The sequence below is a fragment of the Pimephales promelas genome, chromosome 9 (assembly GCF_988280905.1).
Source record: "Pimephales promelas chromosome 9, fPimPro1.hap1.1, whole genome shotgun sequence".
In the NCBI taxonomy this organism is placed as follows: domain Eukaryota; kingdom Metazoa; phylum Chordata; class Actinopteri; order Cypriniformes; family Leuciscidae; genus Pimephales; species Pimephales promelas.
This window is the reverse complement of record NC_142777.1, coordinates 38,815,446-38,831,955: the sequence shown is the minus strand read 5'-3', so window position 1 is coordinate 38,831,955 and position 16,510 is coordinate 38,815,446. Positions and strand designations below refer to the sequence as shown.

General features: G+C 40.7%; 1 protein-coding gene across 2 annotated transcripts in view; it reads right to left on the bottom strand.

The window, feature by feature from the left end:
* Positions 1 to 264: 264 nt before the first annotated feature.
* The window catches only part of fat4 (FAT atypical cadherin 4), a 78,414-nt gene continuing 62,168 nt past the window's right edge, over positions 265 to 16,510 (bottom strand). The window contains exons 10-17 of one of the 2 annotated variants that reach the window (XM_039654971.2): positions 16,284 to 16,388; positions 15,687 to 15,994; positions 12,794 to 12,879; positions 11,516 to 11,695; positions 11,248 to 11,372; positions 9,684 to 9,892; positions 7,219 to 7,480; positions 265 to 3,431 (exon numbers count right to left, since the gene is read on the bottom strand). In XM_039654971.2, the coding sequence (XP_039510905.2) occupies positions 1,546 to 3,431; positions 7,219 to 7,480; positions 9,684 to 9,892; positions 11,248 to 11,372; positions 11,516 to 11,695; positions 12,794 to 12,879; positions 15,687 to 15,994; positions 16,284 to 16,388 (3,161 nt within the window). In that variant the 3' untranslated portion in view covers positions 265 to 1,545. The remainder of the gene's footprint in view (positions 3,432 to 7,218; positions 7,481 to 9,683; positions 9,893 to 11,247; positions 11,373 to 11,515; positions 11,696 to 12,793; positions 12,880 to 15,686; positions 15,995 to 16,283; positions 16,389 to 16,510) is intronic. The other variant, XM_089135150.1, reaches the window with a different exon arrangement.

Genomic DNA, 16,510 nt, shown 5'->3' with positions numbered 1-16,510 from the left:
GCATTCCTTTTCCATCCAGAATATTTTTCCTTTTAAACCCTTACTGGCAATCAACATTATCTGGGTTACACTACTAAAGTTTTAAGTCACGCTTGTGTTTATCTGTCATCTAAACCCTTAAATGTTTTATTCAATTCATACAGATTCATTTCTGTCCACATTATGAGATGTTTATGACTAAATTCCTTAAATTCCATCCTTCAACCCAACCTGATTTTAGTCAGGTTAGTCTCACCACATCAAAACGGAAATGAAAACCGAGTATTTTTAAATAAATATTTTTTTTTATTCTGTTATTGGCTTTTACACGTATAAATCAGACATTATGTTATAGTTTTATCAAAATAGTGGAAAATACTGATGTTACATAAGTAACAAATGTAAAAAATAAGAAGTTCAATCTTCCGCTGAAAGTAGGAACCTCATTTCCAGCATATGAAAAATATCCATGAAAAACACTGATGAACCTTTAAGTTAATAAACAGTAAAAAAGTAGAAACAGTACATTTTTAAAAACATAGAGCAAAATAAAACAAAAAACACATATCAACAGAGAACATTGACTTCCAAAGAGCTTTCTTATTAATACAAAATGTACACAAGTTCATAGTCTCATAGCAGATGGGCATTGCGTTAGACGGGTCAAGTGTGTTTGTACGAATCCTGCAATACACCAATACAAACAACCATAGAAAGTCATAGCGTCCGTGCTCCCAAACGTAAATCCTCAAATATCCAGAAGGCAGAGGCCTGATTAATCTCATATCTGGAGGTTGTGTTGTTTTAGACGGCAGCCAGTTATTCAGGATGAGAAACACCCGTTCTTGGCGGACGGTTCCAGAGCTTTTCTTTCTCTTTTGGCTGGAGCACGAAGAACCGGAGCCAAATATGGCCCTGCTCTTCACACCGAGCTCTCGGATCTGATTCCTAGAGGTCGAGGCACTAACACACAGGACAATCGGCCAATTGGACGGATCCCAGAGTCACTGAGGGTCACAACGACCCCTAAACATGACCAACTTTATTTGTGCATTCTGAGTTATTTCATACGTGTGTGTTCGTGGTAGTGTCTTCCTCTTCCAGGCTGTGTGTGTTTATACTAGGGGTTGCACAGGTATTCATTTACTAGTCAGATGATCACTGTTTACCTTAAAATAAATGACTCACAATACAGCATCCAGCATTGAAAATGCAACGTTTAGATAATCTCAGTTGTACACAGCACCAAGTGGGGTTCACTCACAATGCGCAAAGTGCTCTGGGTTCACTTAATTACACTAAATTACAAAAACAATTGGCCAATACTGTACAAAGATAATGGCATGCAAATAAACTGGGATGCACCGTTGCACGTTCCACAATTTGCCAACTGAGACCCAACGACGAGTCTGTGCAACCCCTAGTCTAGTGTGTAACTATGGACAGTGTTGGGTGTTCGGTGCACGTCTTTCAAAATCAGTGCTCTGCCTTGCTGCATTTAAGTTCGTCTTAATCAAATATCTCATGTTTCATCACAGCTCCTGACTCCAGTCTCAGATGTGTTTCTCATACGTACTGCTCGGCTTCACCCTCGTTCAGGATCGTGATGGAGCCGTCGCCGCTCTTCATTTCGATATCTTTAGCAGCAGAGTTCTCGGGTAGCAGTGCTAAGTCTTTAAAAACGTCCACGTAGTGGGTGAACCCCGGACCCCAGTTCAGTAGGTTGTCCCAGTTGAAGTTGTTGGACCCTTGGCCCAGTTTGTGGGGTAAAGTGTGGTGCTGATACTCCGAGAGTGTGTTGTGACCGCTGGCCGGTCCTCCTTCGGCACGTCGACTGGAGTATCGCCTCGGTCGGAGCCTCCCTCCGTGGTCCTCGTCATCGGCGTCCGATTCGTTGACCTGGGAAAGCTTAGGCATGCGAGAACTGTAGGACACGGGTTTCTCCCGGTCATACTCCATCTCCGAGCACGTGAAGGAGTCATGGGAGTCGCTCTCGGAGGAGGATTCTGGAGCGGGGATGCCATCCGCAGGGTTACGGACACGTGAGAGTGGTCGACGGCAGTCTTCCTCAGACGAAGAACGCCCGTGATCCGCACTACAGATGCTAGGGTTCCTGGGCCGAGGCGTGTTGAGGCGTTCCACCTCTTCTATGGACAACCCCACAGGCGGCCCGCTTTCCAATGGGATTTGCTCGATGGGTTGCTTCAGGCGGCTCCCGGGACGGGATCCGTGACCAGCCATGGTTTGAGGACTCTTGCTGCGCCGACCCAAACGTGTGGCGTAGTTGAACATACCAGGTTGGCACACGTCTCCGTGGAAGTCGAGAGGGCTTCCGTCGCGCCTTGCCAAGTTGAGTTCACGAGTGGGAGTGTTGCGGTAGAAGGAGGATGGCTTGGTAAAGGGAGCCGGGCTGTGGCGGGACAAGGGATTGGGCGTAGGACAAGCTGAATGGCTGAGCGGGGTCGAGCGGAGCCCTTGGGTGTAGCTCGGCTGGTAGGTGTAGCTAGTCGTAGCGCCCAACGGAAGAGGGGACTGACGAGCAAATCCCAGAGGACTGTGGCGCTGAATGGAGAACTTGGGAGTGTGGCTTCGGAAGTGTTTGTAGTGTTGGATGATGTCCGCATCTGATGGAGCAATGCTGCTGGCGTTGTCGATGTCGTAGTGCTCCATGTCGGCCTCCGGACCGGCGCACGGGGCGCTGGGAATGGTTTCGTTGTTGTGCGGGATGTCGGTTTCGTCGTAGATCAAGTAAGGGTTTTCCCGCTCAATGATATCAGGTTTGGGGTTTCCTTCGGGCTGTTTCCGGACAGTCATGTCGTCTCCGTAGGGCGGGATGTTATCCGGATCATCAAACGCCACATTCTCACTGCCTTTCTTTTTCTTTTTCTTCTTCTTCTTCTCTGTTTTCTTCTCATCTTTTGGCACTTTGGTTTTCTTACGGCCCTTGCAGTGGTTGCAAAGAATGAGGCTTAAAACAACCAGCGCTAAGACGGTCGCGCAGCTGCCCACGATTGCAGGAACCGCCCAGATGGGCAGAACCATCTCTTCGGTGGTGGCGCTTGGACTACAGGTAAATCCTCCATTTGCTCCCAGATTGCACTCCGTTCCCTGTGGACACCGGACTCCCAGACAGGCCACCAGGCTCTCGCACACTCTTCCCGTGTAAAACTCCTCACATGTGCAGGTAAAGCCTCCACGGACGCCGGGAACGCAGCTTCCACCGTGTTGGCAAGGGTTGGAGGTACAGTCGCCCGGCGGCACACACTGGTAAGTGTACCATTGGTTCACGCACATCAACCCATCCCAGCATGGACTGCTATCGCATAGATTTGGGCCACGACAGCCGATCTTCACAGAGGGATCAGTCTTGGAGATGGAAACGGTGCCGTGAACACCGCTGAAGGGGAGCATCTCTCCGTTATATTTCACATAGGCGTAACAGCCATCAAAACCTAGAAAAAGGGAGAGGAACATTAACTCAAACTCAGAAATGGTTAGAGTATATTTTAGATGAACACGATGGTCCACTTTAGACATTCTTACTAACTATGAGTAACTTAATATCTGCTAACACTTTATTTTGATGTTCCCCCCAGTGTTGTAGTCAAGACCACCTCACTCGAGTCTGAGTCGACACCGAGACCAGAGAGAGTCGAGTCCGAGTCAAGACCGAATCCATAGAGAGTCGAGACCGAGTCGAGTCCGAGACCAGAGACGGTCGAGTCCGAGTCGAGACCGAGACCAGTGAGGGTTGATTACCTAATTTACTTTTATTTACTTAGAGAAATCCTTTTTTTTTTTTTTACTGGATTTACTGAAAAAGGCCACATAGTAGGTGGCGTTAAAAGTAATTTTATTACAATTTGTCATGCGCAGTTGCGCACTAGAAAATCACCAATCACTGGGCGTGTCAATCAATTTAAAGAATTATTTTATTAACATACATTAATAATCATGAAAAATATTTTTAATTGAACTCGAGTGGACTCGGGAATAAGTCCGAGTCCTAAAAAAAAAATGTTCGAGTACGAGTCAATTCCGAGTCCAAATGGACACGAGTCCATGACAAGACCAAGACCATTAAAATATGGTCTCGAGTCCGAGACGAGTCCGAGTCTCCAGTACTACAACACTGGCTCACCCAACAGACTATACTGTAAGTATCTTTGCAACTACGAGTCAACTTATTCTACTAACCCGAACCCTAACGCCTAACCATAGCCTACTATAGTCTACTTCTAATAAGAGTTAGTTGACATGTAGTTGTAACGTTAACTACATGTTCTTAATAGAAAGTGGACTATTGAAATGAAGTAGAACCAAAGTACTTGTTATTTACACACGCAACCAATGAAGTGAGGCTAAAATTGGAGTTACATGCTGTTTTTTACGAGTGCCTGTTAAAAGTCTAGCAGCCGCATTTTGAACCAATTGAAGACGTAATTATCTAAGAGGCCAGATTTTTGGACAAAATAAGATGCAAATTGCATAATATTACGCTGCGAGAGACTAGCGCTTCCACACGACTTGAAGAAATGGACATTGCTTAGTTTAACGCTACACAGGGAGACATTTTGTTTGGGTTTCTGATTGCTGTAGCATAGGCCAACATAGAACAAAATTCTCCCCCTGGAAAACACATCAACAAATGTCGTTTTTACATCAAGCAGGAAGAGAAACAGACTCTTCTCTTCCACGTAAGTATCCTGCAAGCCAAAAATGCAACCTTTTAAGACTACGACATCTGGGAAAAATCTTGATGTCACTGATTCAGACCTGCACTATCATGTTGCCTAACAACGAACAGTCAACAATGTAAATTGATGTTTATTGAATTTATGCCCCATTCAAACCGAAAACATTTGGTTCTGTTTATTAAAGGGGGAAAGCATATTGGCCCAATTCTATTTTTTTGTTCTCTCTCTTTCAGCCCTTGAATCCAGAAATGGCATGACCTTAAGTGCACAAAATATGTTTACCTTAAGAAAATTTTATTTGATATTTTGATTTATTCCAGTAAAAAAGTAGGATACAACCCAACAGCTCAACTGGACCACATGAGAACACTAGCAGGTGATCTTTCTGCTCATGAAACCTCTGAGACGATGAAATGAGTCAATAGTTGACCAAATTACAGCTCAGAGTATGTTCATATTGAGACATTGTGATATCTTCAGAGACTATAGACACCTACTGGGTCTTTTTCTCAGGGAAAAACATCTGAGAAGGAGAGTTCAGCAAAACAGTTGAGCTTTCCTAAGAGACTCACTGAACACATCTCACACAGCCTGTCTGGAGCTCTAATAAAGATTCCAGTCTTATCGCAGGCTAAACGTCGTGTCTTTTCTCTCTGTGAGTGTCTGAAGTGTTTTTAATGGACAGTAGTTCTGCCCTGTGTGAGTCCTGCAGAGGAAAGTTCAGACATTTTTTCCTGTTGGCAGTCCTCCGTCTAACCTAGTTAGCACACAAACACACACACTTTCTCTGAACTCTCTCCTGTCACTTTCACTCGTAGAGGAAAAACACTCCCGAGGTTTGATTCATGCAGAAAATCTGAGGGACTGCGCCAAACTATGACGCATACGCGAGACATTTCTCACTGTTCGTAATTAACATGGAATTATGTCATTGTCATTTCTGCGGATTAAAATATTTACATTTTATTGAAAGCTGCTTACAGTACAAATATTACTGGGATTATTGGTTGTTTGGTGTTTTTATGTCATAATGCTATTTTCACGGTAAGCAAATTCATAAGCTGAGTCTCAAAAACACGCTTTGAAATCGCTGGTGTTTCTGACGTCACAAACCACCTTGTAACCAATCAGATCAACGTGTGATCGTCAACCAGTGGATCTCTGAGCTGAGAGAGCGAGTGGAGGCGGGGCTCATTTGCATATTCAACTGCGCATACTAAATGAGGCGAGGGTGTCGAGTTACATTCACGATATTTTAAGGCAGCCTTTCTCAAAGTGGGTGCCGCGGCACACTGGGGTGCCCCCTAGCTGTGTCAGGGGTGCCGCCAAAAAATTACGTAGGCTAAAAAAAAAAGTGAAAAAAAAAAAAAACAGCTCACATTTCATATATAAATATATTTGAATTTACATATTTACATTCTTCTTTTTAAACATATGAACATATTAATAAAATTGTAAATTCATTTTAGATAAATATATAAAATTAATCATAAAAAAATCCGTCTCACAAGACCGAAGCAAGACACACACAACTTGACGCAAGTGACGCAATCCATAGCAACGCGTTATAGCAACACCTCAGACTGACAGAAACGTAAAAATAAACGTGAATTTTGGCCACTTTAGTTACAGCATTATGGATCGTTTTTTGAAAAGAAAATCCCCACAAGAGCCGGGGATTTTTATTTTATTTTATCTGCATCCTGCACTTCATTTGAGTTCTCCTGGTCTGGATTTGTTATTGGGTTCTTGTATTGGGCGGTCCACCTCTTACGGTTTTATGGCATTTGTGTCTCTGATTAATTATTTTGTGAATTACTTTGCAAACCTGTGTTTTTAAAGGTGCTATAAAGTTTTTATTATTATTGTTATTTACAGTTCATATTATGCTCTGTTCATTACTGTTCTGTCTAACTAAACAAGACATTTGCATTTAAATTTGGGTTATGCAGTGTTTTTAAATTATATTTTACACTGGGGTGCCTTGAGATTTTATGCACTTTTGAAAGGTGCCCTGACTGAAAAAAGTTTGAGAAAGGCTGTTTTAAGGCATGAAGACAATTTTCAATTTGATGATCAAAGATGAGTTGTAATGTAGAGTTCACGCAGTGTACGTCCCACGCAGGCTCACTATTGGCCGACGCTGGTCATGTGTGTGATGCGTGTGACATATGACACAAAGCGCTGCGCTGTTACACTACGTGAACTCACTCGAGGCCTAGAGAAGGAAATGAATAGTTGAATAAAGTCGTTATTTTGGGTGTTTTTCTGCTCAGTCGCTTGATAAACTTAAGGTTGAGCCGCTGTCGTCACTCGGACTATTTTAACAATGTCTTTAATAACTTTTCCCGGCTGGCAAGTTTCAATCCAGGTCTCAGATTTAATCAAAAATATTTTAATTTGTGTTCTGAAGATGAACGAAAGTCTGACGGGGTTGAACAACATGACATAACTGACAGAGTTTTCATTTTGGGGTGAACTGTCCCTTTAAGGCATCAATATATATAAATATTATCCGGAGTGTGGACTGATGGGAACTGACCCGGGCTGGTTTTCTGCTGAGTGGGTCGGGTCGGGACGCCACCGAGAGACAGTGTGTGTACGTCGATCCCTCCGAAGTCCTGCGTGTTGTGCAGAATGACTTTGGAGCTGAACTGGTCGATCCGCAGGACGGTGGACGATCCGTTTCTCTGAAGCAACAGTGTGTGCCACTGACCGTCAGACAGAACCACATCTCCCACAATCCTCTCCACCTTCCCGGCGACCCCGGCGTCAGACACGTACTGGAGAAGGCCATTCTTCAGCTGAGACCGAGAGAGAGAGAGAGACAGTTCAGTTCACATTTATTTATATAGCGCTTTTATTAGTATATTTCAGACAGAAAGCAGGATGATGTGCTGCAGCTTAAAGCATTTCTACAGTCAAAACAGATTCAGGTTTAACTAAACTGATCAAAATGTATTTTAATTATTAATATAATATAATATAATATAATATAATATAATATAATATAATATAATATAATATAATATAATATAATATAATAATATATTAATATATTAATATATTAATATAATAATATAATTATTAATAATATTGCCTTTTTTCCAAACTGAGCTTATCACAGTGCATTCTGGGATTGCCTTCTTAGTAAAACACTCATGCAATTTAGACAAAAATAAGTGATCTTAGTAAGCAGTATTGTTATTATTAACTAAAACTACTAAACTTTAGCTGAAGTAAAACAAAATACAAATATTAGATGGATAAATGTTGCCTTGGTAACTAACTGAAACAAGTTGTAAAATTACTCAAACTAAAAATAATAATAAAGATAACTAGAGATAAAAAAGGAGAGATGCCCACACACAACAAAATAATTAGAAATTAAACTAAATATAATCATTTAAATAAGATCTAAAATCTACAACTGAAAAATAAAATAAAGCAATTAAACTAAATATAATCATTTAAATAAGTTCAAATAAGCTGCGGTTCGAAAATGTACAATTGACAAATAAAAAAAGCAATTAAACTAAACTTATTAGAACTGAAATGTAAACATAAAAAAGCTCATTCAAAACATTAATAAATACTATAATAGTATAATTAATAATAAAACAGCAGTGTCTCTTTGCATCTATGATACCCTAATTCAATTCGTACAGGCGGTAGTTAGTTCAGGGATTTGCAACACAACTGTGTTCCTGTCATGTGATGATCTGATGGATTCATTACTGAAACGGAAAAATAATCTTGTGCGAAAAAAGCAGAACTGCAGCGGAGACGAAAACTGATTTAAAGACCCACAAAATCTGGAAGAGGAAATCCGTCCTGCCAAATCTGAGATGTGTGACACACTGTGCTGTGATTTACGCTGTGTGTGTGTGTGTGTGTGAGTAGTAGCTCTCACTATTCAGATGCAGTGAGAGAGGAGGGCGAGCGAGTTCAGCTGGCTGAGAGCCACACACACACACACTCTTAAATCGGACACTTCACCACCATACCATATCATCTGTGACCCCGGACCACAAAACCAGACATTTCTTTTAAATGTAAATGAACAGATTATCAGAAAACTGAATAAATAAGCTTGTCACTGATGTACAGTGTTATGATAGGACAGTATTTGATAGGATACTTAGATATTATTATTATAATATTATTATTATTATTAACTCACAAATGTTTTATCTACCAAAATATATGCCATGAACATTTAATTAAAAGCTTAGAAAATTGCACACCCTGTCGCAACTGGACATTTACAACAGAACGGGTCATTTCTTCATTTGCAAAAATTAGGGCTGTGAAACGATTAATCGCGATTAATCGCATCCATAATAAAAGTTTGTGTTTACATAATATATGTGTGTGCACTGTGTATAATTATTTTATATATATATATATAAATACACACACATGCTTGTATATATTTAAAAAATATTTTCATGTATATACTGTATATAGATTTATATATAATTTATATTATATATAAATATAAATATTTTATATATAAATATTTTTTTTCTTAAATATACATGCATGTTTGAGTATTTATATATATAAAATAATTATACGCAGTGCACACACATATATTATGTAAACACAAACTTTTATTTTGGATGCAATTAATCGCGATTAATCGGTTCACAGCCTTAGCAAAAGTCCGTTCTCGGTCCATGTTTTTTGTTTAGTTTTTTTGCGCATTCCAAGTAATATCAATCAAACTGCAGCTGGGTTGTTTTAAGTAATAATAACTCAAAAAAATACAGGTAACTTACCAAATTAGAGTTAATTTAATGTGTGTTTTTATATATAATGTATATTTTAGCCAAAGCTGACATCTCCAACAGTCGTTTATTTTATTTTATTTTTTGGCAAAAACCAAAGTATGGTGAGTTTATGAAAATGCGCGCTGTGGGAAACGTGAGGATGTGTAGAGTGTATCATAATAAAGGTAATCTGGATATTTAGCGTGTGTGTAGTTCCAGCCGCGACTCTCACCCTGACGCTGGTGTAGTTGTAGGTCTCCTGAGCGTGCACGAGCGTCCCGGATCCGCTGCGCGTGCGAAACTTCAGCTCCAGACTGCTGTACTCCTGCACGGGGCCGCCCGGGGCCCGCAGCAACAACACGTCCCTCTTACGGCTCTGACTCAAGCCGTAGTCCAGACGGCCAGACCCGTCCAGAGAGAGAGCCGTGTCCGCCGAGATGTCTGAGAGACACACGAGAGACCTCACTTACACTAATGTAGAGTTCACAGCAGCTTTACACTCAGAACAGGAGAGATCTACAATAAACTTATTGTCTAGATAAAGTTACTTCTAGTTAGGACACACTATTTTGTTTCTCTAGTAAATGGAACATGTTCATTATAAAGTGCATATTCAAGTTATTTATGAGGTCCTTTTTGATGTCCTTAAAGGAGTAGCTCACTTTTGCTGGTAATTTACTCTCCCCCGTGTCATCCAAGATGTCCATGTCTGTCTTTCTTCAGTCGAAAAGAAATTAAGGTTTTTGATGAAAACATTCCAGGATTTTCTCCATATAATGGACTGGTCCAAACGGTAATGGTCCAAATGAGAGTTTCAGTGCAAACTGTTAAAAGGGCTTTAAGATTCGTTCATTTTGAACAGGAGAGTCACGAACGCGCATCACAGAACAGAGGAAGGCAAACATTTGAGCTTATAAATCATCAACTTTGTTATTTATTTATTTAATGAGCGATGGTTTCGCTTGATAAGACCCTTATTCATCGTCTGGAGTCGTTTAAAACCCTTTGAACAGTTTGCACTGAAATTGTCTTTTGGACCTTGAACCGTTTGGACCCCATTGAAGTCCATTATATGGTGAAAAATCCTGGAACGTTTTCATCAAAAACCTTCATTTCTTTTCGACTGAAGAAAGAAAGACGTGGACATCTTGGATGACATGGGGGTGAGTAAATTATCAGCAAAAGTTATTTTTTTTTTTAAAGTGAACTACTCCTTTAAGAATATATATTTGCGGTATAAGTACAAAAAAAGCATCTCACTATATTTTTACAGCTCTTTTTTCAGGAGCTCTGCTAAGAACAGATCGATTTTGGCCAGTCTAATTAATATTCATGAGCCACTCTTCTGATTGGCTTGTCGTGCAATTCTGCACGCAGATTTAAAATTAATATATATATGAAGAGTTCAGATGCAAAAGCCTCTAAGTGCCATTTAAAAATTTTCTTCTAGAATGGTCATTTTTATCAAGCTTGTATATTTAAGTTCAGTGATTTCACTTAAATGGCAATGATAATTACCTATTAATTGTTATTTAAGTGAAATTACTGAACTTAAATATACAAGTTTGATAAAAATCATCTTTAAAGAAGAAAATTTCAAATGGCATTTAGAGGCTTTTGCATCTGAACTCTTCATATATATATATATGGATGAATGGGCAAATACGTATAAATTATATATGTACAAATACATTTAAGAGATTTATATTTTTATATTATATATACGGATTCATGATGAATAAAAGCATCAGGCAAATGTGTAAATGTGAATAAAGCAGATTATACACCAAACTCACACTTCTCACACACGGGTCCGGTGAAGCCCTCGGCACACTGGCACTGCTGCCACGACCACATGTCCACACACGTCCCTCCGTGTCTGCAGGGCTCGGACACACACACACCCTCCATCCTGGGACATCTGTGGACGACACACACACACACCTTCAGCGGGGAACATCTCAGCAACACCAGAGACCATCACTCCAACATTAGCATATCTGGAAAAGAGCTTCACTGATGTCAGAGCCACAGTCTGTGTGTGTGTGTGTGTGTGTGACGGACCTGTCCAGGATGCCGTGTGAAGCCAGAGCTTGAGACGGTTCCAGCGGACGCCCGTTGACGGCGAACTCCATGATGCATCCGACGAAGTCGTGCGTGTCCACCTGACCTCTGCGGTGCAGGAGCGCTTCGATCGAGCGGACGCCGCCGACGGACACACGGTTCGGCTGGACATCCAGGATCCTGACACACCACACAACATCCTCACAAACTCACATATACTGGGTATATTTATTAATTAGGGCTGTGCAAAGATTCATTTGCGATTAATCAAATCCAAAATAAAAGTTTGTGTTAACATAATGTATGTGTGTGTGTGTGTGCTGGGCAGTGTTGGGTAAGTTAGTCTAAAAAAGTAATTAATTTCCAGTTACTAATTACCTCTTCAAGAGTGTAATTGGATTACTGTACTAATTACTCTCTCTAAAAAGTATTTAATTAATTTTAATTACTAATTACTTTCAGAATCCCATATCAATCTCACCCAGCTGAATAATACAAGGATAGACATGAATCTGTTTTAATTCTTTCAAATAAATACTATAAAATTGCATGAATTATCCTTAAACTGACCAACATTATAAAAACATACTTTATAACATCAGACAATATATTTTTGATGTTAAACCCACTATTGTTTTATGTCTGATCTCATGACATTTCACACTTTTTTTATTCATATTTTACAATAATTCATACGAATTTGTACGAGTGCGGTCGTACGATTTAGACACCTCATACGAATCGCTGTGAGATCGGATTGATCTATAGCTACACAGTATTTACCTCAATTAAATCAGAAGTAACTGTAATTACAGATAAATTAAGAGTAATCCCTTACTTTACATTTTCAAGGGAAAAGTAATTAAATTACAGTAACTAATTACTTACTAATTACAACACTGGTGCTGGGTATAATTATAACATGCATGCATATATGTGTTATTCATGTATAAAATATAGATTATGTATTTACAGTATTTACGTGCAAATACTTCTGGATCACAAAAATGTATATATATATATACAAAATAATTACACACAGCACACACATCTATTATGTAAACACAAACTTTTATTTTTAAACGATTAATCGTTGCACAGCACTAATTATGTATATTAATGACATCAAATAGGGGACAGATATTATAAGATTTTATCTTCTTTCTGCTCCCTTTTGTACATGGCAATGTAAATTATGTAAAGAAGACATGTTTTTACTATGGAGCAATAAATAAATAAATGAGTCCATATCTGAGTGTGTGTGTGTGTGTTTCTCACCAGTCTGTGTGAACGGCCACATTGCTGACAGCGCAGTATCCCGATTCCTGTTCCTCTCCACACAGGTCAACAGTGAGAGACGCCGCCTTTAACACACACACACACAGTTAAATGTGTGTGTGCAACAGGGACAGTTTCTTGCTAGATTAGAGATCAGACTCCAGATATATTTGACTGTGAGTGTATTTCACTTCCATTTGTGCAATAAAGTACGTAAATAAATCTGTGTATTTGTCGAGTTCATCATAAGCCTCCAATTCTGTGTTGATTGAATGATATCATGATGAGGTATTCTTAGCCACTGTGACTCATATGAATGTGTTTATCAGTTGTGTGTTTCTGGATTATCCTCCTCCGTGAACCGATGAAACTGTCCTAAGACTCCGGGATAAAAAACGACACCCAGATGCTGGTAAATAAATTACCACAAGACATTGTGCGGCGATCTGTCCTGTCGGTGCTTTACGAGTCATACACAGCACAGACTCCACGTCCGGATAATTCCCACACTTCACTTCCGGTGTGGAGGAATCTCAGCCTAAAAACAGAAACTCCTGCTCTAACAATGGAAAGCAGTCGTGTTTGTGGGCTAAAGCTGACCCGGGCGTCTGGGCATCGCATCACGTCTCCACAAAGACTAAACCAAACTCGCTTTCCAGGAGTCACACGCTTCTGCAAACCTTTTCTCACAGAGGACACGACTAATAAAGAGTATCAAAAGCACTTTAGTGAAGTCAACTCAGCTTTATATATATGTATATATTAGAGCTGTCAAACGATTAAAATGTTTAATCGCGATTAATCGCATTAATGTCATAGTTAACTCGCGATTAATTGCACATTTTTATCTATTCTAAATGTCTCTTGGTTTCTTTTTGTTACATTATTTTTCTTCTCATTTTAATGCTCTTATCAATATGGAAAAGTGGAAAAATTATTATTGAAAATAACATTGGAATAGTGTCCAATTTCACACTAACATATATAAATAATCTCTCACACAATGTAACACTGTCTATCAATAAAAGCGTGAAAGTAATACTGACGAGGTCCTGATATTGGCGAGGGGGCGGAGAATTCGCAACATATGTGTGTGTGTGTGTGTGTGTGTGTGTTTGCTTGGCCATCATCAAGTGGTGTTTCTGACTGAACGTGCTGCGATGAAACCCTTTCATTTCAATGGTTTGTGCCGCGCGAGGACGTTTTGTTGCTTCTTCGACCAAAGCGCAAGTGGATCTAGACCGTAAACAAAACCACAGGCACGGCGCAAACACACGTATAGGCTTGCGAGCCGGCTTTGAGTGGATGACGAGCGCAAGACGCCAAAATGGACCAGGACGCATGCCGCGTCCTGTTGCAAAAGCATGTGAAAAAACTACAAAGTTTGCTAGGACAAAAAGACCGTTAATCACGCAATAAAAAAATTAACGCCGTTAAAATGGGTTTGCGTTAACGCCGTTAATAACGCGTTAAACTGACAGCCCTAATATATATATACAGTATATATATATATATATATATATATCTGCTCTGGAGAAAACCGTGATGTCATCATCCAGCTCAGTTCAGTTCTCATATAATGGTGTCAAAGCAGGAGATCAATAATATTGTTGAATATTAAATTAAATCTCCCCAACTAAGCGAGACAAAAGCCAAAGGCGACCGGAACCAAAACTCCATCAGTGACAGAATGGAGGAAATAAAAGCTTGTCGCTCAGTTCTCCTCTGGCCAACGAAGCAACAGTGTGATTATTACAGGTCAGAGGTCAGACTGGATTGGAACATTCAGAATATTATCCAGTTCCTCTGGTTGGAGATCGTCACGCCGGTATAGAGATGTGTGTTGAGGATCCGTTGTGGACTTTAGGCTGTAAATGCTTTAGCACAGCACTCCACACGAGTCCGAAACCCCGAAACGGTCCCACCTGAGCCCAAAGAGCCTTCAGTGTGTGTGTTTAAAGATATCTGGCTCTGAGCTGCTTTTGTGGAGGGCGTTTGGAAACACATGCAGCGTGCTGGTGTGCAAGCAGATCTCTAATTTTCTATTTATAATCCATCAACCTTGTATGTTGCGACACACAAACTAGAAACAAGTGAAGAGTAAAAACGTGGCAGTAGACCAGCTCTCGATAAACTCGGACTCTCCTGTAAACAGAGAAACCATGAGCTCGGGGCGGCGTGCCAGAATCCAACGCATCTGGCTGTGGGGTAAACTAGGACATCTTAACTAAACAAAAGTACCCTTGACTTTCAGAGTTCGGCTCTCTCCACGGGGGAAAACAAGGGGCCATGTATGACTTTAACATCTGCTCAAGCTCACGTCTAGAAAGAAAAGAAAGAAAAAAGAAAACGGCCCTACAGAACCACCGAAGTGACCCACATCCGCTTCTCCAAACACACAGATCAGGTTCTCTTTATTGCACCGTAGGGACTGGGTTCTCATGACGGCCTTCGGTGAGGCCCACGAAACCTTCAGCCCGGTTTTCAGGGAACATTCGTTGGATCACACAATGGTGTTGGAGTACATTTAATATTTAACACTATTATTGATCTCCCGCATTGACACCATTATAAGAAAACTGAACTGAGCTGGACGATGACATCACGGTTTTCTCCAGAGCGAAAAAAATGAACCATCACTGAACTTATCTCTGTAAAGCTGCTTTGAAACACTCTGTGTTGCAAAAAGCGCCGTATAAATAAAGCTGACTTGACTTCACCAGTTACAGACGGCTGGGATCAAAGAGTTTGGGCTATCTCAGATGCATACAACTCAAGCCAAATGATCAAGAAGCCTTAGTAAAGCATCTGCACCAAAACACTCCCATTTCCAGCAGAAAAACATCTTCATGACCTCATGTCGACGGATGGATAGACAGAGAGACAGACTCACCATTCCTGCCCTCCTGGCGATGACGGTGTGGAATTGGCCGTCTGAGACCCTGATGGTCGTCATGAGCTTGTAAGTGCCGCTCCCCAAGTTAAACGAGAACCGCATTCTGCCTTCGAGGATCTCAAGGGCCAAGAACTCCGCCTTGTCGCCCGTCTGGTTGTCGTGATTGTACATGAGCAAGGCGTTTTCCTTTAGCGTGGCAAACTTGATGTAGATGTAGTTGTTGTTGGGGTCGAGGCTGGGGAACTCCATGTAAGAGAGCTCCTCGAATCCATAACTGTTCAGTTCACAGTGCTTTCCAAACACACCTGCGGAGAGAGAGTGATTTACGGTCTGTCCGCGGCGAAAGAATTTCTTGCAGTGAAAAATGCATGGCGACCCGTGACATTCATGGTACAACACACACGCAAAAAAAAGGTTGAGCATTTACCGTACGTGTCAACTGACAAATTCACACTGCAATTCATTTTCTGTAATCTACAACACATTTTTTTCTGCATCTTCCATTACAGTCTCTCTCTCTCACACACACACACACACACACAGATCAGATTTGTAGGACCCTAAACTAGTCCTTGGGCTCAAATTATGACTTACCAAAAGGACAGTGACAGTAATAGCCTTCCACCCGGTTCTGGCAGGAACCCCCATTAAAACAGGGGTTACACTCACAGTAATTGATGATGGAGTCACAGGCTTTCCCTGAATTCATGAAACAACACCAATGAAAACAATGAGGTGAGCACGACACACAAAAATGACTGTTCTCACATGGGGCTCCCAGAACATCTCTGGTGCACTTTATCTTTCTAATACAAACAGTC